The sequence below is a fragment of the Plecotus auritus genome, assembly GCF_963455305.1.
Source record: "Plecotus auritus genome assembly, chromosome: 2".
NCBI classification, from domain to species: domain Eukaryota; kingdom Metazoa; phylum Chordata; class Mammalia; order Chiroptera; family Vespertilionidae; genus Plecotus; species Plecotus auritus.
In genome coordinates, this window is record NC_137771.1 from 49,363,849 (window position 1) to 49,391,569 (window position 27,721).

A 27,721-nucleotide genomic window follows, 5' to 3' on the forward strand; every position below is an offset into this window, starting at 1 on the left:
CCAACCCCCCAAAAAACAAACAAACAAAAAAATAACCTCCAGACACAGATGGTTTTACTGGAGAATTCCACCAGACATTTAAAGAATTAACACTAATTCTACACAACCTCTTCCAGAAAATAGGAGAGAAAGGAAACGTTTCTAAAGCAATTTATGACATTAGTATTCAAAAAACCAGACAAAGAAAGTACAAAAGAAGATATAGACCAATGTTCCTCATGAGCATAGACACAAAAATACTATTCATGTTCCACCAGAAAGAAAATAATTGCTAAAAAAAAAAAAAAAGAATTTATTGAAAATGTCATGTGACAAACCTCATTCAAAAAACTGAAATCTTACTTTTTTCTGTAGTACTTCCTGGCCCTCTTCGGTCCTGATCTTTAGAAGGTACACTGGCTTTACTGCTTGAATCAATTACAGCTCGTTTTACACTTGCTCTACTGCTTGAGTCAATTGTAGATTGTTTTACTGGTAAAGATGCAAGCTCCAGAGCATTATAAGAATCATACAAATCCCAAGCAGTAGACATTATGCCTAAATAAAGAGACAGAAAGGTAAAAATTACTATAAACCAAATTCTAATATTTTAGTTTACACATAACTAGTCATAGCAAAATCTAAGATATCTACTGTCTAGGGGGGAAAAAACATTTAACCACAATGGCAGGAAGTGGATAAAAATAAAAAAGAAATAGATCATGAAGACACCTTCAGAGATCCTTAGGCATCACACTCGTAGTACCTACACTTTAGTGGTAGCTCCTAATTAGCCTCACCATCCTTTCTGATCCCCACACCTCCTTCCTCTTCATCCCCAGCTGGCACAGCAGAAGCTCATCAGTTTGTCAGCTGACATGAGCCCAGACAATCTATAATAATAAAAGTGTAATATGCTGCCCTGACCGGTTTGGCTCAGTGGATAGAGCATCGGCCTATGGACTGAAGGGTCCCGGGTTTGATTTTGGCCAAGGGCATGTACCTTGGTTGCAGGCACATCCCCAGTCGGGGGTATGCAGGAGGCAGCTGATTGATGTTTCTCTCTCATCGATGTTTCTAACTCTCTATCCCTCTCCCTTCCTCTCTGTAAAAAATCAATAAAATACATTTTAAAAATAAAAGTGTAATATGCTAATTAGACCGGACAGCCAAATGACCTTCCAGACATCCTTCCGGATAACTTTCCAGATGAAGCCAGAGCTGCGAGCGCCGGCCGAGGCAGGCAGGGCTGCAAGGGCTGAGCCCCTTGTACGAATTTTGTGCATCGGGCCTCTAGTCATGTTATAACAAGGTTTACTATTCCTTTACTATGATTAACAGATAAGAACATGTTATAGTCTCCAGAACTTTGTATTTATAATCACCTAATTACATTTTATCAAGAAAAATTTTCTATATACTTATTTGAAAAAAATCATACATATTGAGAAAATGACAGAACCTGTTTTCAAAAAGCTGGTAGAGTAGTAGGGTTTTGAACTTCTCTTTTAATTTTTTGTTTATCTATATTTATTCAAATGAGCAAATATAACAGTCTACCAAAAAAACACAAAAAACTCTTAACCCTTAGTTGATCTAAAAATGAAAGGCTTATATAGCAATTATTTAATCAGTGACCACATAATAATATATTCCTACAAGCTAAACTTTCATTTAAAGTAAAGAATTTCCCCCCTGAAAATAAAAACAGGATCTGGATCTAATAAATGCAACTACTTCATTGTCAGAAGCTTTTTTTCATAATGAAAAATGAAGGCTCTCTGGGGTTTAACAAGGTTTTCAATTAGTAGGAATGTTAACTCACATTTCATAATAACATTTCTATCTTATTGAATTTATTTTAATAGTATCTAGCAAAGTCATACACAGAATAAATAGTATATTTTGCTGAATTGAAAGGGGTATAATTTCTATGTTCATAAAGTAAAAGATCATAGAAAGAAATCATCTTTGCATATTAAATTACCTAACCTTTCCCCCCTTTATCTGATAGTTTATTAAGTTGAATTATATTGTTACATGGCCACTAGTAAAATAATTCCTACATAAATGAGTATGCATGTTATAAGTGAGCAATGTAAAATGTTAGAGTGATTTACAATTGTTTCTTCTTTGAAGATAACATTGGTAATTTTACTTTGGGTACCATCATTATACTTGTTCATTTGAATAAAGTAATTTTAAAAATAGAAAATCTTAAACCACATCCATAATATCATGGACAAGATGGAATAATAAATTATTATAACCTTCTAATTTTATATTGTTGCATACTATTAAAGAAAGCAATGTTAACTAGTATCAGGAAAAGTATTCCCACTGATACCTGTGTTCTGAGCATTTTTGAGTCTCAGGTATGCCTAAATAGTTTTCTTACATTTAAAACAGTTTCTTTCTACTAGTTCAGTGGTCGGCCAACTCATTAGTCAACAGAGCCAAATATCAACAGTACAATGATTGAAATTTCTTTTGAGAGCCAAATTTTTTAAACTTAAACTTCTTCTAATGCCACTTCTTCAAAATAGACTCGCCCAGGCCATGGTATTTTGTGGAAGAGCCACACTCAAGGGGCCAAAGAGCCGCATGTGGCTCGCGAGCCACAGTTTGCCAACCACTGTACTAGTTTAATTCAGACTACAAAAGAGTAGCAATTGGCTATATAACATTTACAGAATAACAACTTTACTTTTTAGCTGAGTAAGAAGACATGGTCATTTGAAAAAAAAAAAGGTAAATATGATTTGCATGTCCATCACCCAGAGATAATAACTGCTAACATTCCAGTGTATGTCCTTCCAGATTCACAGATAAATGTATTTGTATGTAAACAAATATGTATATGTTTTAATAAAATGAGCTCATATCACACATACTTTTATTGTAGTATCATATGTAGAAAACAAAGTAGCTTTATGAAATTTACAAAGTTATAAGATTTAACTGTATTTTCAAAAGTTAGCCAGAAACACTAATACACTTATTCTATTATTCACTTATTTGTAATGCCATTTTTATTATAAACTAGAGGCCCAGCGCACGATTGGAATCGCATGAGGAGGTGCCCCGCCTCCAGCTATGGAAGGAGGCACCCCACGGTAGGGCCGGGACCCAGGCCTGACTCGCTCAGCACCGGCCGCCGCGGGGGTCAGGCAGGACCGGTGCCATGGGAGCCCGGACCAGCGCTGCGGGGGGCTGGGACCTGTGTCTGACTCACAGTGTCCCCCGGCCCCCTGCATGTGTCCGCTCCAGGGCCACCTGAGCCACTGTGCCGGCTCGGGCAGGCCTCCCTGTCCCTGTCTCCATCTCCGCTCTGGGCCTCACCTGCGTGCGCAACCTCCTCCTGTCTGGTATTGACCCGTTACGGCATCCTGGCCTAATTTGGATATTACCTCTTTAAATATATAGATCACTATTTATTTACTGTTAAGTGGGAAAAATTTTCCTCACTTTTTGTGAATCTTTGCAGAAGAAACTTCGCTAATTTAACACTTCTGGCCTTTGCCCTTCACTTATGCATTACCAGGGAAAGAGAAATGACTAATCCTGTAGGACAGTTTAGAAGGAATTTCAGTTTAATCACTTCTGGATTCTTTTGTTAGGCCTGCTCATTTGCAGAAAGCATTCATTCTGGTCTGTTCACACCTCTACAGAGGAGGTCTGTAGTTGGCTAGTTGTGTCAATCACTATTGGTAAATTCTATTCTGAAGGTAAGAAATAGCAAGCCCACCTAGCTGCAGATTGAAGGCTACATTTTTAAATTAACTTTATCATTAATAAAGGTAATATTTTGATTTCCATCTGTCTGACTCCTAAATCTCTTTCAATTTCATCCAAAATAGGTGAAGGAAGACATCTATAAAACCTTAATATTTACTTGATTTGTATCCAAATTCTTTAGTAGAAACTGTCTTTTATTATTTTAATAAAATTTTTATTGTAAAATATATACCATTCACCAAAGAGTGTATAATACATATATGTGTAGTGTCAAGAAAAAATTAACACCAGGTATTTATCAGCTATAATAAGAAATTGAACATCCCCAGTTGCTTAGAAATCCCTTGGACATTCTCCTATCACAGCTTTCTTCCTTCTAGATACCTAGCTTATAGTTTTGCTGAATTACAAAGGCCATTACGATTATAACCTTTCTTCTAATTACCCCTTTGGCAACACTTCACAGATTTTGGACTATGCAGTGTTCTCAGGGTTGTTAATTTATAAACATTGAAAGATAGTAGTTACAAGAACAGGCTCTAGAACTAGACTATTGAGGGGTATCATTTGTCTGCAGTACTAGCTGAGTGACCTTGCTCAAGTTAGTTAATGTCTCTTTCTTGTTTCTTCCTCTATAAAATGGGGAATAATAATAATACCTACTACATAGGGTTGTTGTGAGGATTAAACCAGTTAAAGGCCTAAAACAGTGTAAAAGGCCTAGAATAGTATCTGCCTCATATTAAATGTTATTAGTTGTACATGATATTCTTTGTAACATAAACAATTAGCTTCTATAACATTTCATAAACACTTGAAGAGTACAAAGTTCTATGATATAGTTTGTGTAAAGATAAAAAATGATAATTAGGTTATTTAAATCTTCTATATCTATGTTTATTACTTGTTAACTCAGTTGTCATATTCTGAAAGCTGTGTATCACAGTACTCAGTTACTGTTGTGATTTGGCCAAATTATTCCTAGTTTTTTCTTTATATATTTAAATATTTACTTGATAATTGATAGACTCATATAATGTATATTAAAACATGATATTTAAAAAACATGATAGTTTATCAAGCAGAATAAAACATAAATTACCTTTGTTTTCCTTTATAATTCTGTCACATTGAACATCTTTATTCTTTGGTGCTCCATTAATAGTCTGCATCATTCTTTCAACATATAAGTCATTGCCTAATCTATTCTTACAAAGGTTCTCATAATTCTTGTTTCTCTGGCTATAAAAAATAAAGTATATTAAACTCATTAATAAAAAATTAATATTACTACACATATCATCTCTTTATATTATGCATTTTCTTAAAATTACCTTCTTAATGTGGATTGCACCAAAAAGTGAGAGATCAAAAATCTCCTTAGGAAGTGATTGCCTTTTATTAAACTACCAACAAAGAAGTTTTTTTATTCCATACCTCCCAACGTCAGTACTACTTTCATTGCCCACCCAAAATATGTTAAGACTATCTCCACATAGATTTTATAAACTTTGATATAAACACTTAAAGCTATAAATTTCCCTCAATGTACTACTTACTTTTATAACATCCTGTATTACTTTCATAATTATTTAGTTCTGAGTATTCCCTAAATTTCCAGTATGAGTTTTCCTTTGATTCAATGAAGAATTTAGGAAATGTGCTTGTTAACTTCCAAATGTATATGTAAATGTGTGTCTATGTTTTAGTTGAGATTTATGTTATTAATTTTTTTTGTTATTGTTAATCCTCACACAAGGATACCTTTCCATTGATTTTTAGAGAGAGTGGAAGAGAGGGGAAGAGACCGAGAGAGAGAAATGCCAATGTGAGAGAGACACATCAACTGGTTGCCTCTCACAAGCGCCCGACCAAGGCTGGAATCAAACCTGGGACCCTTCAGTCCTTGGGCTGACACTCTATCCACTGAGCCAAACCAGCTAGGGCTGTTACTAATTTTTATCTTCATTCCACTGTGGTTAGAGAATTTATTTTTTTATGATTCCACTTCTTTGAAACTTTTGAAATTGTTTCATGGCCTTGTGCATGGATGGTTTTTATAAATATTCCATGTGTGCCTGAAAAGAGTGTGTGTTCTCCAATTGTGGAATGTAGAGTTCTATGTATAACCATTAGATTACATTTTTGGTTCAAATTTTCTACATCTGTACTAATTTTTATCAGTTGACCTATCAATAATTAATAGAGGTATGTTTAAGTATTTTAATTTAATAGGATACTTACCAAGTTTCCAATATTTGCTTCATATATTTTGGAGATTATTTTATTACAAAAATTCAAGTTTAGAATTATTATACTTTCCTGTCATTATGAAGTAACCTTCTTTATCCCAAATAATGCTGTCAGTTTGTTTCTCTATAGATGATATGCCTTTTCTTTTAAAAATCTTTCACTATTTGTTATTGTTGTTATATGCTCAATACAGCACCAGTACAATGCACTCAGTTCTTTTTTTTGTTTTTTGTTTTTAGATTTTTAAAAAATTCATTCCTTTTTCAGTAGAATGGTGTCTTTAAGTAGTTTGGGAAAGTCCTTACCACTCTCTTTACATAGTAATTCACCTCTATTCTTTTTATTCTGCCCTTTTGGAACTGACTAACTGTACATTGGGTCTTTATTCTATTGTCAATATCTTTTTAAATTTGTCATACTTAATATCCCATTATTATTTTTTATATTATACAAACTTTATTTTGTATATTATACATACTTTAATTTGTATAATTTATCCAGATCTTTGTTTGTATGGTATTCAGATGCATTTATTAAATCTATATTTTATTATGGCTTATTTAAATTTAATGTACTTTTTAATTACAAGAATTAAGTCAGTGTTTACTTTTTAATTACAACAATTATGTAAACATACTTTAAAGTACTTTTTAGATGTTTTTCCAAATATAATCATTTTGATAGTTTCTTAATGTCAATGATGTTTTAACTCTATCTTTTATTTAAATATTTCATAGATATTTTTATATTCTATATACTAGAGGCCCGTTGCAGGAAGATTCCTGCAAGAATAGGGCTTCCTGTGGCCAGAGCGAAGCACAGAAGGGAGCAAACCCTTCTCCGCTGCCTCACTCCCTCCTGTGTCCGCTGCCTCGCTTCCTCGCTTCTCCGCTGCCTTGCTCCTTCCCTTCTCTGTTGCTTCGCTCCCTCCCTTCTCTGTTGCCTCGCTCCCTTCTCTGCCGCTTCGCTTCCTTCTGCAGTGCTTGGCTTCCTTCTTCAGTCTTTGCTACGTGCCTGCATATGCAAATTAACTGACATCTTTGTTGGGTTAATTTGCATACTCGCTCCTGATTGGCTGGTGGGCATGGTGGAGGGTGGTCAATTTGCATGTTTCTCTTTTATTAGTGTAGATGGTAATATAGAGGTCTGGTGCACAACATTCGTGCACTTGGCAGGGAGCCCTCAGGAGATGTCTGATTGATGGCTTAGGCCCGCTCCCCATGGGGAGCCAGCCTAAGCCGTCAGTAGGACATCCTTAGCACTGCTACTGAGGCGGGAGAGGCTCCCACCATCGCCGCTGCACTCGCCAGCCATGAGTCTGGCTTCTGGCTGAGCAGCGCTCGCAGTGACCACCAGGAGGCAGCTCCTGTGTTAAGCATCTGCCTCCTGGTGGTCAGTGCACGTCATAGCGACCAGTCGTTCTGCCATTCGGTCGATTTGCATATTACCCTTTTATTATATAGAATAGAATATATTAGTGGTTAGGGTCTAGATGTAGGGTTTCTTATTTAGTTTAACTCTCATTCATAATGGCTTTTAAAAAGCAACTAGTAATTTTTATGGCTTTACTGTGCTTTTACCAAACCTTATCTGAGGAATCTTAAGAGCCAAAATGGGTATATTTTCCTTCAGAGACGACTTGTGCTTGCTTATCATAGTGGCTAGGAGATCCTGCTGACCTGAGAACACTGGAGATAATTGAGATCTTTTAAGGGTCTAAGCTTAATAAAAGAATCTCTCTTTTAGCTTTTTCAGTTTGTTGGAGACCCAAGACTTACTGGTGGAGTCTAGATCTATGAGATAACATTTGCTTCTAGCTTCTCTCACTCTTTAATTTCAAATCACTTATCTATCCCTTTGTTATTTTTCTCTTTCCCTTTTTTTTTTTTTTTTTTTTTTTTGGTCCTGGTAGCTTTCACATTTGTCACATGAAATTTCAAAAGTATATTATTCAAGATCTAACTGTACTATATTTTATAATGCAAACAACACTACAATATTTTATATTTGGGTAAGAATAATACCCCCAAAATTATTTTAGTGGATGTTTTTAGTGTATCATATTCAAATTATATTTGAAGCTAAATAATCTGAATAACTACATTAATAATTTATTTGTAGTAACTATAACAATTTCAAACAGAGCAGACTTAAGAGCAATGAAAATCATCAGAGATAAAGACTGGTTATTACATAGTGATAAAGGGATCGATTATTCAAAGACAACAATCCTGAATGTGTATGCGCCTAACAACAGAGGTTCAAAATACATGAGGCAAAAACTGGTAATCTGTTTGTAGTCATTAATAAAGAGAAATGGAAAATCTACTCTAATATAGTAAAGTCAATTATTTTCCCATAACACATATTCCCTTCTTAAATTCTGAATATAAAAATGTCAGTCCTTTCTTTTTAAATTGAAAACAACTTATATATGCATAAAATCATTAAACCCTATATTGATGTTTGGAAGCTTCCTTTATTTCTTTTATGACTTATCTTAGTAGTTCCTCTACTTTTAAAAGAATATGGTAAAGCCATGGGTTCTTCCTCTAGATAAAAGTGCATACAGCATAAACACTTTAAGTATAATTTCACAGGACACATAGGGTAACAAATAATTTCACCAGGCACATACACCACAGTATTTATCCAGGAATCCCTCAGGACAGAAACAAGAATAAGAACTCCACTCAAACGGTGTAGCTCAGTGGTTGAATATCAACCTATGAACCAGAAAGTCATAGTTGGATTCCCAGTCAGGGCACATGCCTGGGTTTCAGGCTTGATCTCTAGTAGAGGGCATGCAGGAGGCAACTTACTGATGATTCTCTCTCATCACCCTTTCCCTTCCTCTCTCTGAAATCAATAAAAACATATTTTTCCAAAAATAATAAGAAACTCTGTCTTAGCATTTAAATTATAGAATCTATATAAACAGTTGAACCATACATACAGTACTTTGTCAGCTTCTTCAGCTTCTACAGAAATCATGACTGTTGGTAGGTTAAATAATGTTATTGTTTCTGTCTCTGTGAGTAGTATGTCTATAGTCTTCTTTAGGTCTTCTTTTGTTACAGCTTTTCTAGTTGTTTTCTTCGGAATTTGTAACTCTAAAATGCACAATACAAATCATTTGCTAATTGCTACTTTAAAATAGTATAGTAAGTAACTGGGAACATAATAGGCAACCTTCCTTTGAACCTAAGCAAATTTCTAGTCTATATCTATAACTATCTTTTGTTCTTTGTCCTTCTTATCAGTTGTCTTTTGATTTAGATTACAGCCCACCTCTAATCATCTTTACCAGGAGCTAAAGACTCTTCATTGGAAATTCTGGTTAGATATAGGATCAAAATAGGCTTATTATCCATGCAAATAATACATTGAAAAAGGTTGGCCTCAAACTTGTAAGCTAGCCAGAGGTTCAAGTTCCTTTAAAAAAATTTCATTCAGGGATGGGGAAGTTGAACTCAGGTAACAAAAAGCCATGACAAGGTATATAGGTCACACAGAGTTCAATGTTTTCTGTTAAAAACAGGATGTGAAGCAGGAATCCATGAGTTTTTGAGAAGGGTAAAGCTTGGATAGCTTTAGAAAAACAAAACTTAAGGGTATACACTTTCCACAGACTAAGGCTCAGTCTCCTCTTAAGAAGTCCCAAAGCCTGAGAAAAACACCTTTCTTATAACCTAAAAAAATTCAAGTTATTAATTCCACTAATTCCAGAAAAGTAAGATTCTAGTCAATCTTCTACTTAACGGCTGATATTTGCCTGGATCTTTGTATCAACCATTATCTGAATGTTGCTTATATTGAGAAATTGCCTGAAACTTCCCCATTTATATATATAAAAGCCTAATATGCAAATTGTCCCCTCAGGAGTTCAACCTGGAAACTGGGAGTTCGATCGCTCGCTATGATGTGTGCTGACCACCAGGGGGCGGCGTGGAACAAAGGAAGGCCTCAGCTGGCAGCCAGCAGCTGGGGAAGGGAGGCCCCGGCAGGCAGCCAGAAGGCAGGCTCCAGCCAGCAGCTGGAAGGCCCCTATGGGCCCTGATCACTGGCCAGGCCTAGGGACCCTACCCATGCACGAATTTCATGCACCAGGCCTCCAGTATACCTATAGAATCTATTTCATAGGTCAAATCCCCTACAGCTAAAATGGCTGTACAATTAGATCTTGACTGCATATCCCTCCACCTGGAAAAGCACACAAATTTATCAATTTCCCTCACCTGCCCTTATTTACTTCCAGAGATGGAGAGAACACATCTTCTCCATTCCTGATAGTTCTTCCAGAAGGAGGGAGCTCTAGTGTGACAATCTTAGCTCCTCTCCACACCTTTACTCATGATATCCCTTAAGAGGTTTGGGATGGACCTGAGGTGGTCTAGATTCTTTAATGAATGGGTGGGGGGTCTGTCAAATTTGGGAGTTCAATAGCAGGACTTTATCCATAATGTCATATTTTGGCTCCAATTTATCATAGCTACCTTTACTATTTTTTTCAATTAATTCAGAACTGTGTGGGGAAAAGGTATACTGTCATTTGGCTAAGCTCAGAGACCCCACTAGACAGCAATCTGTGAAACCTTTCTTGGTTACTACTTGGCTAGAATTGGTGTGATACAATTACACTGCAATTGAGTCACAAAAGCAATTTATTCATACCCCTCCTCACAAATGGATTATATGTAAATCAAGATACTTTCTTTATGAGTTTATGTAAAAGATAAATAGCTGTTACTTATTCATTTATTCACCGAGTCCATCCAGAGACAATCTGTTAAGATCCTGTTTGGTCCCTACCTTACAATAAAATCACAAGCTTTTCTAATCAAAAGCTTCCTTTTTATTTACAGTAAAGCAATGGTTCTCAAACTTTAGCATGCATCAGAATCACCTAGAGAAACTCACCACTAGACATTTTCTTAAACCTTTAATAAACTTTTAATTGTAGAATAGTTTTACATATACAGAAAATTTGCAGAAATAGTATAAAGAGTTCCTTCCTGTATACCTTGCATCCAGATTTTCCTTTTGTTAACATTTATTAAAACTAATAAACCAATATTGATACTTCATTATTATCAAAAGTCTATTCTTCCCCATCTATTTACTTGTCCAATCATTTATTTACTTTTATCCCAATTTTCTTAGTTTTTAACTAATGTCCTTTTTCTTTTCCAGGATCTCATCCAAGATGCATTACATTTAGTCATCATATCTCCTTAGGCTTCTCTAGATTGTAACAGTTTCTTAAACTTCTCTTGTTTTGATGACCATGCGTCTTGAGGAATACTGGTCATGTATTTAGGATGTCCTTCAATTTGGTTTTGTCTGATGTCAGAGAGGGCTTATGGATTTCTGGGAGGAAGACTACAGAGGTAAAGTATCATTCTCATCATATCATATCATATCAAAAGTACGTGTTATCAACATGACTCACCACCGGTGATATTAACCTTGAACTGAGGTAGTGTTTGTCTGGATTCTCTGCTCTCAAGTTATTCTTCTATCCCCTATATCCAGTACTCTTTAGAAGGCAATCAGTATGCAAAGCCCACACTTAAACAGGATGGAGAGTTAAGCTCCACCTTCTTGAGGGAGGAATATCTATATCAATTATTTAGAATACTTTTGTATAGGAGATTTCTCTATTCTTCCCCATCTATTTACTTGTCCAATCATTTATCTACTTTTATCAGTATGGACTCATGGGTGTTTGCTTTATATTTTGGGGTATAATCCAATATTACACTATTTATTTTGTTATTGGAATTCTACATCTTTGACTATTGGAAGCTCTTTCTGTTGGCTGCTATGTCTCTTTCACATACCCCACCATTTTTTGTTTATTTATTGTAGGTTTTTTTCTTAGCACTTATTTACTTTCTGATTCATCTTATATTCCCTGCCACAGCCCTAGAATCCATCATTTCTCCAAATATTCCTGGTTCCTTTTATTGGAGAATAGTATTAGAAATCAAGATCTGGGTACAGGGTAGCTATTGCTACTGGGATATCATTGTTTCTAGGCCTTCAGACATTGTTCCTAGCAGAAAGAGCTAGAAAATACTTGTTTGTATACTAATCCACGTATATATCTATATCAATATACATGTATTAATATGTATTTAGATTAAGCTAAACATGAGTTCATATTAATGTTTCTAATTCTCTTCTGGTAACACATGTATAATTCTAAACTTCTCCCCTTGCCAGTCATCTCCCACTCCAACAGTAGTGTGAAATCTGCTTCCCACCGTCTGCCTTTCATTTATTTATGTGTTCAAACCTAGTATGTATGTACAATGGTGTGGAATTGTCTCCCCATCCCCCCATGACAGATGACTTTATCAACTAGAGCACGCTGTTCTATGTGGTTTCATGTTTTAAATCTTATACATTCTATTCAATTTCAACATCATTTAGATCTACATCTTCCCCCCTCAACCACCACCACTCTTTCAGTGAGGTGATGTCATATGTTTGTAAAAGGAGTTAGATTCTTATGCTACAGTCTGTATCCCATTCAAAGGTCCTTCAGTCTCTTCACTGTACTACGTTTTTAATGTAAATATATTAAGGTTCACTTTTTGTGCTGTAAGTTTCTAGAATTTATAAATGCATAGTTTCGTGTATCCATCACTACAGTATCATATAGAATAGTTTCACCTACTCAACTCCCTGCCCTCTTCAAGCCCCTGGCAACCACTGATCTATTTTCTATTTCTTTACTTTTGCATTTTCCATAATATCATATACATGGAATTATGCAATGCTACACACAGCCTTTTCAGACTGGCTTATTTGACTTAGCAATAAGCATTTAAGATCCATCCATGTTGTAGTGCAGATTTATAGCTCATTTATTTTAATTGCTGAATAATATTCCATTGGATAGATGTACCCTGGTTCATTTATCCACTCACCTATTGAAGGACATCTTGATTGATTCCAATTTTTTGTGATTATGATTAAGTGGCTAGAAACATTTGAATGCAGGTTTTCATGCAAATATGTTTTCAAATCAGTTGAATACTTAGGAGTGGAGCTACTGGATTGGATGGTAATGTTATATTTAACTTTATAAGAAACCACAAAATTGTCTTTCAAATTTTTGTATCATTTGCATTCCCATCAGTAATGACTGAGAGTTCTTATTGCTTCATATTCTTACTAGCAATTGGTACTGCCAGTGTTTTGGAATTTAGCCCTTTTAATGGGTGTGCAGTGATATCTTATTGTTTAATTTGCATTTCCCTAACTACAAATGAAGCCGAGTATCTTTACATATCCTTATTTGCCATATGCATTTTTATTTTATTTTTTTTAGTGAACTTAGTTCTACACTTTTGCTCTTTTTTCTTTTTGGTTGAGTTTTAATAGCTCTTTATACATTCAAGATACAAGTTCTTTGTCATATATGTAATTTTCTAATATTTTCTCACAGTGTGTGGCTTGCCTTTTCATTCACTTAACATTGCAAAAATTGTATCTTAATAAAATCCAACCTTTCAACTTTTTTCTTATATAAACTATGCTTTTGGTGACATATCTAAAATATCATCACCAATCCAAAATCACACAGATTATTTCCTGAAATTTTCTTCTAGAATTTTTATACTTTATATATTGCATTTAGATCTACAATTGTTCCATCACAGTCATTGAAAAGATAAGCCTTTCTCTATTGAACTGCCTTTGTGCCTTTGTCAAAGATCAGTTGATTATATTAACTGAGGTCTATTTTGGGGCTTTCTATTTTGTTTCATTGACCAGTGTTTATTGTTTTGTCACTATGCTATCTTGACATGGTAGCTTTACATTTACTCTTGAAATCAGGTTGTGAGAGTCCTTCAAATTTGTTCTTTTGTTTTTTCAGTGTTGTGTTGGCTATTCTAGGTCCTTTGTCTTTCTGTCTATATAAATTATAGAATCAGTTGGTTAACATATACAACTATATAGATATAACTAACTATATAGATATAAACATCTACTGTCATTCTTCAAGGCTTCCTGGGTGGAGTTTCTCCCCTTCCTTGCCTCTTTCCATTTAACAGAGACTTAAGATAGAGATTGTACTGCTTCCATACATCAAATTATGAAGAAGTGACATCTAAATAATATTGAATTTCAATACATAATAGGGAATACCTCTCCATTTAATTAGATCTTTTTCATTTTTCTTCCATTTTGTAGTTTTTTTATACAGATATGATCCATATTTTGTTAGATTTATACCTCCTTTTGTTCTGCTCTACTGTAAATACTATTGTTTTTTTTAATTTTCAAATTCAAGTTGTTCATGATAGTATATAGGAAAGTAATTTGCTTTTATATATTATCCTGCAACATTGCAGGATATAAGCTTATTAGTGACAGGAATTTTTGTTTTTGTAGATGCTTTAGCATTTTCTACATAGATAATGAGGTCATCTGCAAATATGGACAGTTTCATTTCTTTCTTTCCAATGTGTATAAATTTCATTTTCTTTGTCTTGTTAAACTAGGGAGGACTTCCAATATAATGTTGAATAGGATTTGTGAGAGAAGACATGTTTTCCTTATTCTGGATCTTAGTGAGAAACATTCAGCTTCTCATCATTAAATATAATATGAGCCTTAGGGGTGTGTTTTTTTTTTAAGCACAAGTGACAAAACATTAGTTCAGGTGTATAAATATGGTGATTCAATATCTGTATATATTGCAAAATGATCACCACAATAAGTCTAGTTAACATTCATCATCATACATGGTTACAATTTTAGCTCCAGTCTTCTAGCTCCTTTCAAATATGCAACACAGTATTATTATTAGCTACAATCACCTTGCTGTACATTACATTGCCATGACTTTTACTTTTATAACTGGAAATTTGTAACTTTGACTTAGGTTTTTGTATATTCCCTTTATTAGGTTAAGAAAATTCCTCCTAGTCCTTTTTAAATTTTTTTAATTATAGATATTATTTTTCATCAAGTACTTTTTCTACATCTATTGACAAATCATAGTTTTTTTCTTATTCCATCTGTTAATTTGATACATTACATTTTAAAAAATTATAAATATTAAACCAGCCTTTTATTCCTGAAATGGGCCATATTTAGTTGAGATGTATTATCCCCTTTATAAATTGCTAGATTTTGTTTTCCAATATTATTTTAAGATTTTTTTTGCACCTATGTTCCATGAGAGTTATTAGTTGATAATTTTCTTATAATGTCTTTATCTGGTTTGGGTATTAGGCTAATGCTACCTCATATAATTAGTGAATGTTCCCTCTTTATCTATATCAGTAATTTTCACCCAGTATGCCACTATGCACTGGTGTGCCACAAGAACTTTTAAAACATGTAATACCTGACTATTTAGTCAGGGGTACTGACCTCTTTTCCCTTAGATTGTCAAATTAAAAAATGACAACAAGCAACACAATAATAGCCATACGGAGTGAATGAATCAAAATTATACCTATTTTTCCCGTACCTCAGAGCAGGCTGGTTTATACTTATCAGCATACCACTACTTATGTCTAACTCCCACTCCCAGATATTCCAATTCAATATGTTGACCCTTTTATGGGAATTGTACGAGGTATACCAGATGAGGTTAATGTACATTTAGGATTAAGAAACACTGCTCTAGTCTAAAAAAAATCAGCCATGTGGTAGAAGTAGAATTGTTTAGTTATAACTCACTTTAGAGACTAACTATATAGATATAAACATCTATTATCATTCTTCAAGGCTTCCTGGGTGAAGTTGTGTCACTTCTGTTTGTTTTTTATATAGACAAGCAGAGGAAAGCCTTATATAAATTATGATATAATGATTTTAGTCTTTATCATAAGAATAATGCAAATCCACAGAAGGGTTTTTAAGGAGGGGAGGTTGTATTTTTAAACAGATTATTCTGGATACAGTTTAGAAAAACAAGTTGGAGGTGACGAGAATATATGTAGAAAGGGCTGGAGGTGGTCATGACAATAATCCAATCCTCCTGGTCTCTCTATGAGAGGATGAGTTTCACTCCTGCAACAGACATTGCTGATTGCCTAAAATTTCATTGCTAAGTCTTTCTCCCTTTCCTTGCCTTTTTCCATTTAACAGAGACTGAGACACCAAGTATTTAGGTTTCCTACACTCTCTAGAAGCTGGGGGTGGCCAAGTGACACAGTTCTGGCCAACAAGATAAAATAAAAAATAAACAAGAAGAACAAAGTCCTCTGGGAAATCTTTTCTTTCCTGATAAGGGAGATGTGACTTTTTCCTTCTTCTGCCTTTAATGTGGCTATGATAATACCCAGAGCTGGGGTAGATATGTTGAGACCATGAGGCACGAGGCAAGAAAGGGCTTAAGGAAAGAGAATGATGGAGCTGCCAATCCAGAGTCTAGCATAATTAAGTCACAAAATTAAGGCCAAAAGTTACCTACCTCTTAACTTCTTTTAATGTGGGGAGAAAATAAGCCTTTATTTGTATAAACTGATGGTAGTATGTATCCTCTTGCTTGTCAAGAGCATTTCTATTACACCAAAAATAAGAGTCCATCACCAAAAAAGAAGATTCCATCAAGCACTTTCCCAACCATATCAATATTCTCACTAATCCTTCATTATCATCTTAGAGGAAAAGACATTCTTACTCTACTCCAAGGCAAATGCCCCTCAAGTAGGCACCACTTTCTTCCGGTACTTCAGACGAACCATTATTTCCTCATTCTTTTACCTTTACTTTCATAATCTTTTGCACTACCCCATGTTCTATCCTTGGCTTGGAACGGGCCTCTCCTCTTCGTTCTCACAAATAACTATGATATTTAAACGCCAATTCAAATGTCAGTAATGTTCTCTCTGTGAACATTCTCTCTTTTTCTCACCTCAAAGGAGCTAATATTTCCTTTCTAAGTGCTCCCATCACATCTGGCATATATCTTATTACAGCATTGATCACAATGTATCAGAATTATTTGTCTCTGAGTAAAAAGCTGGGGTCTTTTAAAACACACTCTGCGATTCTTGAGGCTGGTGGTACAGGACAGCCACCTTGGGAACTTTTAGAATTATATGGATAGTTACTACCCTGATAATGTTCATGTTGCTACTGCACAAACGAGCATTGGGGAATCATTACCACAGTTCTTCTATCTCAAGTATCCAAAAAATAATGAGCATATTTGCTAAAGAAATATGATGGTCTGTTACTGCAATAAACAACTGTATTTTCATTACCTGTAATACTAGCCAGTCCTTCCCGTTTATAGGCTGATTCTTCTAGGTCTTCTGCTATTGACTCAGTAGTTGATAGACTTGACTTAGAAACTGTACTGCTTCCTAAAACTGACCTTTAATAATAACAACATTATTCATTTGCTTAGATGTCCTTATGGATAATTAAACATATAAATGAAAATATCAGATTGAGAAACCAATTATACTATAATCATAAGCAAAATTGATAAAAATTAGTTCTTCAAACATCAAGTTGATTTTTAATATTCTTTAAGTAAGTCATTTAAATATATTTTAGAGATAACACATCAAAACTATACCTAAAGTCCTTCAATGGGTTCCCAATATATTTAGGGTAAAAACCTAGAATACAGCCCACTTACCTAGATTCTCCATCTTCAGTATAACTTTTATCTTCCCTTTTTCTTTTCTTCTTTTTCTTCTTTTATTTTTTTTTTAATTCCTCAATCTTGAGCATTCCTACTTCAGGGCCTCAGCCTAGAATACACTTCCTTTCATTTTTCACCCGGTTTCTGCTCATCATTCAAATCCCATCTTAAATGTGACTTTATCATTTTGACAAAGGCTTTCTCAAGATTTACTTAAAAGAAAATCTATGTACTCAGTGGGAAATCAGTATATTAAAGAATTCCAAAATAACTTCCTTAAATATATGGACTTAAAATTACACCAACATATTAAATGCTTTTTTTCCCCTCCTTTCTGTCTATAGTCCCAACTGCACTCCAAATGGGTGGGTCAAATTTACTGGAATAGCCATTGTTTTGCTGAGCACTCCCACGAGCTACCCTCCCCCGCCAAATCTCATGCTTAGTTAACATCCGGAACTTTTAATTTGTCAGATTGAAAATTACACACTCAAATATTTCCCTTTAATCTTTACATTGTTTTAGGATGTGCTGATTCATTAGTGCAAAGATCTGAACTTCTCTACTATAAGCATTCACGAAATGTCAAGTATACTAGGATCTACATAATAAATGCATAACATTTCATTTACAAGAAAGAAAATTATAAAACAAGAGAGAAATCAAACCCTAGGAGAATAGGGATTTGCATGGGAGAATAGGTGTGAGGGAGGGGAGCAAAAGCCACTCTTTCCCATAAATTACAGCATAAAAGAAACTGAAGAAATATGTCTGTGGGTATGTAATACTAGCCCCCTCTTTTGTTTTTTCAGGAAATATTGAGTAAAATTTATAAATATTTTTCACTAATGTTTTGGTGTGAGTGTAGGAGAATGTAAGACGTGCAAAGCTCTACATCTTATTAGATCTAATTATGAGAAGACCATAGAGATGGCACATTAAGATGACAGAGTGGAGCTGGGAGACTGGGGACAATGGACATCTAAGTTACATATATGCAACTTAAATGAAAGACAATGTATATGATATTTTTTAAAAGTACAGAACAGTATACTCTACCTTGAAAACTGCCCTAACATACTAGGATTCAGTGTATTTTGATAAAGGCTGTGGGAAGCTACATATTCTGATGACAATGATCCTTCTCGTGATGTCAATAGTTTATTTGGCTTTGGTGTACCAGTATGTGGATCTGGACGGTAAAGAGGTCGAGGAGTAACATCAACTCCATTTACATCAAACACCTGTGGAAAATGGTAATATAAAATGAAATAAGTAAAAAAGATGAGGTTCCTAGAAAATAGAAATAAAAGTAATAGAAAAAAAAAAGGTAAGTATAATGTTTCTGGGTTAGAATAAACATGAAAAATTGAATGATAAAAGATCTTATGCTTAAAAAGTTTCTAAAGTAGGCATACATTTTTAAATCTTATGTTTTACCTATGTGTAAGTAATATATGTTAATTTGAGAAAATTTAGAAAGATAGAAAAATTGTTATTATTCATCCAGATTATTTTTGTATATTTATTTTTTTGTGTATGAGCTTTAAAAAACTTACTTTTCACTTATCATTTTATTAACAAACATTTCCAGATTACATACAGGGAAAGGCAAAAGTAGGTTTACAGTTGTGAGTATGTGAAAGAGTTTATTCTTGTATTTATTATTTATTAATTGTTCCATTATTTTCCACATGAACAACTATAAACCTATTTTTGCCCCACCCTGCATTCTTGGTTTGTTTTTGGCTAACTTTTCATCTTTTTAATAATGAAATTTAACATGTACAGAAATGTAATGAAAACAAAACCTTATAGTTAAATAATATAAGGCAAGTGTTCTAATAATCACAACTAAAAAATTAGAACATTGATAGCACCACTAGAAGACTTTGCCTCCCTGGATCATGAGTAGGGCTCCTAGTCTTTGCCCCTTCTGGATGACAGCCGTTCACTCCTTCCAGTGGTAATATTAACTTAATTTTGGTAATCATTTCCTTTCTCCTTTTTATAGTTTTACTAGAGGCCTGGTGCACGAATTCATGCCCGGGTGGGGTCCCTTGGCCTGACTGGTGATTGGGGCCAATCGGGGCGTCTTTCCCAGTCCCAACTGGGGCCGGCCAGCAGGGGTGGGGGAGGTAGGGGCCACAGGAGGTTGGCCAGCCAGGGCAAGGAGCTGCAGGAGGTTGCCCGGCTGGGGGGAGGGACTGCAGGAGGTTGGCCAGCCAGCATGGGGGGAGGGGCTGTGAGAGGTTACAATTGGGGTGATCGGGGCCAGCCGGCCAGGGGAAGGGGCCGTGGGAAGTTGGCTGTGGGAGCACACTGACCATCAGGGGGCAGCTCCTGCATTGAGCATCTGCCCCTGTTTGTCAGTGCACATCAAAGCAACTGGTCAACTGGTCATTCTGGTCGTAATAGTCGCTTAGGCATCCTATCTAATAAAAGAGTAATATGCAAATTAACCTTCACTCCGCTACACCCACAAGCCATGCCCACCAGCCAATCAGGAGCAAATATGCAAATAAACCCAACCGAGATGGCTACGGCCACAGAGAGCAGGAGGGAGGCTTGGGTTTCCCCGGTGATGGAGGAAGCCAAGCTTTCCGCTTGCCCTGGCCAGCCTAGGCCTCCACTCAAGGCTACAAAGTTTCAATTGTAGAAGATAAATAAACCCCAGATCCCAGGGCCTCTGCTTGGGTCGCCAGGGGGCATGGCTGGCCTGCAAACCACCACAGGCCCCTTGCCCAGGCCGCCCCACGCCCCAAGGGTACCCCCACCCTGATCCGGGACACCCATCAGGGCAAACCAGCTGGCCCCCACCCATGCACCAGGCCTCTATCTTATCTAATAAAAGAGTAATATGCAAATTGACCATCACTCCAACACACAAGATGGCTGCCCCCAGGTGGTCTAAGATGGCTGCTCCCATGTGGTCACAAGATGGCCACCCCAAGATGGCCAGCAAGGGAGGGCAGTTGTTGGGGACCCAGGCCTGCAGGGGAGGGCAGTTAGGGGAAAACAGGCTGGCAGGGGAGCAGTTAGGCATCAATCAGGCTGGCAGGGGAGTGATTAGGGGGTGATCAGGCTGGCAGGCAGAAGAGGTTAGGGGCAATCAGGAATCAGGCAGGCAAGCAGTTGGGAGCCAACAGTCCTGGATTGGAGAGGGTGCAGGCTGGGCTGAGGGACACCCCCCCACCCTGTGCACGAATTTCATGCACTGGGCCTCTAGTTTATATATATAGATTAAGCATGCATTCCTAAAAAATAGCATTTACTTTTTATATATTGTATTGAAGTAAAATATGCATACAGAAAGTACACATATAAATGTATGGCTTAATAAATTTTACCAACTGAACACACCCATGGACCCAGTATTCAAATTTAGAAACAGGAAATTACCAGAATCCCAGAAGTTCCTTTCATGAGAGACACTGTCTCCCACCAAAAGTAATTATTATTCTAATAACATGGATTAGTTTTGCTTGTTCTTAAACTTTATTTAGATGGAAGCATATAATATGTACTCTTTGGAACTGGTTTCCTTCGTTCATTATTATATTTGTGAGGTTTATTCATATTATTAAGTATAGTAGATGGTTCATTTTCATTATTATACACTTGCATTTTGTGAATAGTCAGAATTATTCTATTGTTCATGGACATTTATGTAGTTTTTTGTTTTGTTTTGTTTTGGTTCTTACAAATGGTGCTGCTATGAATACTGTTGTATGTGTGTTGCCAAATATGCTGTATGCATTTATGTTGGATATGTACCTAAGAGTGGAATTTCTGCGTAATGAAGCATCTTTAATAGATACTGCTAAAGTTTTTGCAAGTGGTTCCCATCAACTATGTATGAAAGTCAATGTAATTTTGTTTTGCCTGTTTTTAAAATTTATATAGTCATATATTATGACATATTCTGTCATTTTTGTTCGACAATATGTTTTTCTATTTCTCCATGTTGTTGCATGCACATTAGTTTGTTCATTTACAGATTATTGTAATCTGTTGGATTAGTATTATATATCTTTTTTTCCATCACTGTTTTTTTATTTATTTTATTTTATTAATATATTTTATTGATTTTTTTTTTTACAGAGAGAAAGGGAGAGGGATAGAGAGTTAGAAACATCAATGAGAGGAGAAACCAAGATGGCAGCATAGGCAAACACCTGAACTTGCTGCCTCGCACAACCACTTCAAAACTACAACTAAAAGACAAAACGGACATCATCCAAAACCACAGGAAGGCTGGCTAAGTGGAAATTCTACAACTAGAAGGGAAGAGAAAAGCACACTGAGACTCAGAGGAGGTGCGGAAGTGAAGTTCAGAGGTATGGAGGCGCGCGCGGAGAGGGCTGGCAACTGAGGACGCAGTTGTCTTTTTCAATCAGGAGGGAGATACAAGCTCCCGACTGCTCTGAACTCCAGTTCCCGGTGAGACTTTGGGGACCCAGACTCATATGGGAAAAAACTGGACTGTCTGGCATCGGGCCAGAACTCGAGGGCAGCTTTCTCTCAGAGGTGCTTGCAGCGATTACCATGGGACACTGAGACCTGGGGGCTTCTTAGCACAGGGCTGAAGGTCAGCCATTGCTGTTTGCTCCACCCTGTTGATTCCAAGACCCCGCCCCACCCAATTTACAACCCCACCCCAGGTGTGCGCAAAGGCTTTTGCATATGAATAGCCTGGTCCTTTGCAATCTAAAATTACCTAACAAACTGCATCTGGGTCAGTGAGCCCCAGAACTTCCAAAAGAAGGCCCAAGGCTCCACAGCAGCTTGCACTGCTTCACAGCTGGGCCTCATCTGGGCACCTCCAAACCCCAAAGAAGAGGAATCTTCAGATCTCTCCATAGCTCCTGCTGGGTGGCCTCAGGTAGAGCTAAATTTGCACCTCCTTGGAGATCCAAGAGCCAGTGTACCCAGTGGTCAGAGTGGGATCATCCAGATTGCAACTCCTCAGATCCATAGGGACACACTCAGGGGGCAGACTCAGTGAGCACCAAAGCCCCACTGAAGCAAGTCCTGCCCCATAAGGGTGTCTCCAGCACAGAAGTTCTCCCATCATAGACACAGCTGATCCTCACAGCCAATTGACCTGGAGGTCAATTCCTCCTAGTGTACCAACAACAATCAAGGCTTAACTACAACAAGACTGTGCACTCAGCCCACAAAGGGGTGCACCAAGAGTGTCCACCTCAGGTAACTGGGGAGGCTGAGCCACTGGGCCCTATAGGACACATAGCACACAAAGCCACTCTATCAACTCAGGGAAGCAGCCAAAATGTGGAGACAAAGAAACAGGTCACTAATGACAGAAATGTAGGAAAGCCAACTAACTACTGGATATAGAGTTCAAAACCATGGTTATAAGGTTTTTCAAGAATTTTCTAGAAACCGCCAATAAATTTAGTGAGACCCTCGAGGAAATGAAAAAGGACCAACTAGAAATTAAGCATACACTGACTGAAATAAAGAATAATATACAGAAATCCAACAGCAGACTAGAGGATCCCAAGAATCAAGTCAAAGATTTGAAATGCAAAGAAGCAAAAAACACCCAACCGGAAAAGCAAAAAGAAAAAAGAATCCAAAAATATGAAGATAGTGCAAGGAGCCTCTGGGACAACTTCAAGCATACCAACATCAGAATTATGGGAGTGCCAGAAGAAGAGAGAGAGCAAGATACTGAAAACCTATTGGAAGAAATAATGACAGAAAACTTCCCCCACCTGGTGAAAGAAAGACTTACAAGTCCAGGAAGTGCACAGAACCTCAAACAAAAGGAATCCAAAGAGGACCACACCAAGACACATCATAATTAAAATGCCAAGAGGAAAAGACAAAGAGAATATTAAAAGCAGCAAGAGAAAATCAGTTAGTTACCTACAAGGGAGTACCCATACAAATGTCAGCTGATTTCTCAACAGAAACTATGCAGGCCAGAAGGGAGTGGCAAGAAATAGTCAAAGTGATGAATAGCAAGAACCTACAACCAAGATTACTCTACCCAGCAAAGCTATCATTCAGAATTAAAGGTCAGATAAAGAGCTTCACAGATAAGAAAAGCTAAAGGAGTTCATCACCGCCAAACCAGTATTATATGAAATGCTGAAGGGTATTCTTTAAGAAGAGGAAGAAGAAGAAAGAGGTAAAGATAAAAATTATGAACAACAAATACATATCTATCAACAAGTGAATCTAAAAATCAAGTGAATAAAAAATCTGATGAACAAAATAAACTGGTGAATATAATAGAATCAGGAGCATAGAAAGGGAGTGGACTGACAATTCTCAGGGGGAAGAGGGTATGGGGGGTGCGGGAAGAGACTAGACAAAAATCATACACCTATGGATGAGGACAGTGGGGTGGGGTAAGGGCAGAGGGTGGGGTGGGAACCGGGTGGAGGGAGGCTATAGGGGGAAAAAAGAAGAACAACTGTAATAATTAGAACAATAAAGATTTATTTATTTATTTTTTTAACAAAAAGAAACATCAATGAGAGAGAAACATCGATCAATTGCCTCTTGCACACTCCTTGTTGAGGATGTGCCTGAAACCAAGGTACATGCCCTTGACTGGAATTGAACCTGGGACCTTTCAGTCCGAAGGCCGATGCTCTATCTACTGAGCCAAACCGGTCAGGGTTCCATCACTGTTTTTTTAATCCACTAATCTGCTGATGGGCTATTAGGCTGTTTCCAAATCTTAGCTATTGTAAATTGTGCTGCTATGGACATAGGGGTGCTTATGTCCTTTCTGACTGGTGTTTCTAATTTCTTGGGATATATTCCTACAATTGGGATCACTGGGTCAAATGCGAGTTCCATTTTTAATTTTGTGCATAAACTCCGCACTGTTTTCCACTCTGGCTGCACCACCATCAGTGCACAGGGGTTCCTTTTTCTCTACTTCCTTGCCAGCTCTTGTCGTTTGTTGATTTGTTGATAGTCATTATGACAGGTGAGATGGTACCTAATTGTCATTTTGATTTGCATCTCTCAGATGATTAGTGACTTTGAGCATTTTTTCATGTCTCTTGGTTTCCGTATGTCCACTTTTGAAAAGTGTCTATGCAGGTCCTTTGCCCATTTTTTGATTGGGTTATCTTCCTTTTGTTAAGTTGTATGAGTTTCCTATAAATTTTGGAGATTAAACCCTTATTGAATGTAACATTGGCAAATATGTTCTCCCATGCAGTGGGCTCTTTTATTTTGTTGATAGTTTCTTTTGCTGTGCAAAAGCTTTTTATTTTGATGTAGTCCCATTTGTTTATTTTCTCCTTAGTTTCCATTGTTCTAGGAGATGTATTGGTAAAGATATTGCTACGAGATATATCTGATATTTTGCTGCCTATGGTTTCTTCTAAGATTTTTATGGTTTCCCATCTTACACTTAAGTCTTTTATCCATTTTGAGTTTGTGTGTATGGTATAAGTTGGTGATCTAGTTTCATTTTTTGCATGTATCTGTCCAATTTTCCCAGCACCATTTATTGAAGAGACTGTCTTGACTCCATTGTATGCTCTTGCCTTCTTTCTCAAATATCAATTGAGCATAATGGCTTGGGTTGATTTCTGGGTAATCTCTTCTGTTCCATTGGTCTATATGTCTGTTCTTGTGCCAGTACCAGGAAGTTTTGAGAACAGTGGCTTTGTAATATAGCTTGATATCTGGTATTGTGATCCCTCTAACTTTGTTCTTCTTTCTCAGGATTGTTGCAGCTATTGGGTTTTTTTTTTAAATTATTATTATTCCATATAATTTTTGGAAAGTTTGTTCTAGGTCTGTGAAATATGCTGTATTTTAATGGGGATTGCACTGAATCTATAGATTGCTTTGTCTAGAATGTTCATTTTAATGATGTTGATTCTACCAATCCATGAACACGGTATATTCTTCCACTTGTTTATATCTTTCTCTATCTCTTTTTTCAATGTCCTGTAGTTTTCTGAGTACAGGTCTTTTACCTCTTTAGTTAAGTTTATTCCTAGGTATCTTAATTTTTTTGTTGCAATGGTAAATGGGATTATTTTTCTAGTTTCTCTTTCTGTGAGTTCATTATTGGTGTAAAAAAATTCCATAGATTTCTGGGTGTTAATTTTGTATCCAGGTATGTTGCCAAATTCATTTATTAAATCTAGTAGTTTTTTTATGGAGTCTTTAGGGTTTCCTATGTACAATATCATGTCATCTGCAAATAATGAGTTTTACTTTTTCTTTTTCAATTTGGATCTCTTTTATTTCTTTTTGTCTGATCGCTATGGCTAGCACTTCCAATACTATGTCGAACAGGAGTGGTGAAAGTGGGCATCCCTGTCTTATTCCTGTCCTTAGGGGAAATGGTTTTAGTATTTGCCCATTGAGTATGATGTTGGCTATAGGTTTGTCATATAAGGCTTTTATTACATTGTTATGACCCCTTTATTCCCTCTTTGCTGAAAGTTTTTATCAAAAAAAGTGTTTGATTTTGTCAAATGCTTTTCTACATCAATTGATATGACCATGTGTTTTTTGTCTTTCAAGTTATGTGATGTATCACGTTTATTGACTTGCGGATATTGTATCAGCCTTGCATCCCCAGAATAAATCCCACTTGGTCATGTTATATGATCTTTTTAATGTATTGCTGGATGTGATTTGCTAATTTTTTGTTGAGGATTTTAGCATCTATGTTCATCAGGGATATTGGCTTGTAATTCTCTTTCTTTGTAGTGTCTTTATCTGGTTAATTTTTTGGAAAAGTCTGAGGAGGACTGGTGTTACTTCTTCTTAAAAAGGCAATTCTTAATAAGTCCTCTAATGAGATATAATAACCTACTTTATGACAACTCATTTAATGAAATTTTCTAGAGTACTCTGCAAAGAAGAGGGGATGGCAGTTGTACAATCTGTATTATAGCTAGATTAGTCACAATTACTATCAAACCAACTAATTCTTAAGGTCACAAGTAGACTTTTCTCATTCAACTCTAATATTATTACCAATAATGAATTATAGGAGGCAACTGCCAATATTATGCTGTAAAATATGTTATGTGGTAAAGTCTAATAAAATCAATATATCAATATTATAACCCTAGCCGGTTTGGCTCAGTGGATAGAGTGTCAGCCTGCGGAGTGAAGGGTCCCGGGTTTGATTCTGGTCAAGGGCGCATGCCTGGGTTTCAGGCTCTATCACCAGTAGGGGGCATGCAGGAGGCTGCCGATCAATGATTCTCTCTCATTATTAATGTTTCTCTCTTTCTCTCCCTCTCCATTCCTCTCTGAAAACAATAAAAATATATTGGGGGAAAAAAAGAGAATATTACCTGTATGGCTGCCTTTGTGGTAGACATTTTATCTGTTTTCATCTCTGGTAGTGCCGACATGATTTTTGTTAAACCCATTCTGCTTGGGGTCATACCAAGATATCCTTTTGTTTGAGCTCCTTTTACTGGGCTAGAAAAGCCAGTAACAGACTTCCTTTGCTGTAAGACTAAGTTCCTATACCAGGAAAAGAAAACAATACAGAGGATCCACAACTGAAGAAAAACTAAGCAACAATAAAAAGAGACTTTCAATTAGAAACATGAAAACAATCTAAACATATAAATAAGAAATACTATTACTACTAAAGAGCTCATTTTGTCTAAGAATAGATCTAGAATGTTTACATGCATTATGTCAAATTTTCCACACAACTCTAAAAGGTTGCTATTACTATTATTTATACTAGTTATTTATATGAAATCACAGAACTTTAGAGGGAAACATTTCTAGTAGAGTTGAAATTTAAACCCAGGTAGTCAGATCCAAAGTCCACACTGATTTCTCTGGGTCTGTTCCCTTATCTGTATAATGGGGATAATAATAGTTTCTAATTCATAGGTTATTTGAGGATTAAAATAATTTATGATATGGTTAGGAAGTGTCTGACATGTAGTAAGCACAAATGAGTATAGAGTGCAGTTACATAGGCAGATTAAAGCATAAGTATAAACCTGCCTGAACAATTACATAATAATTTTTAATAAGATATCATCAAAATGTTTATGTCCTGGAGAAAGAATATAATTTTACTTTTGGATCTACTCTGTAAGTTCCCTAAGACAAAAACCTACCTTATCATTC

At 36.3% G+C, this 27,721-nt stretch overlaps 1 protein-coding gene across 1 annotated transcript in view; it reads right to left on the reverse strand.

Annotated features, from left to right (window-relative positions):
• DNAI4 (dynein axonemal intermediate chain 4) overlaps window positions 1-27,721 on the reverse strand; it is a 78,884-nt gene that overhangs the window by 46,724 nt on the left and 4,439 nt on the right. Inside the window, exons 2-7 of the mRNA XM_080655743.1 lie at window positions 26,920-27,094; window positions 18,659-18,843; window positions 17,211-17,323; window positions 8,927-9,083; window positions 4,820-4,959; window positions 343-537 (exon numbers count right to left, since the gene is read on the reverse strand). Coding sequence (XP_080511869.1) covers window positions 343-537; window positions 4,820-4,959; window positions 8,927-9,083; window positions 17,211-17,323; window positions 18,659-18,843; window positions 26,920-27,094 — 965 coding nt within the window. The remainder of the gene's footprint in view (window positions 1-342; window positions 538-4,819; window positions 4,960-8,926; window positions 9,084-17,210; window positions 17,324-18,658; window positions 18,844-26,919; window positions 27,095-27,721) is intronic.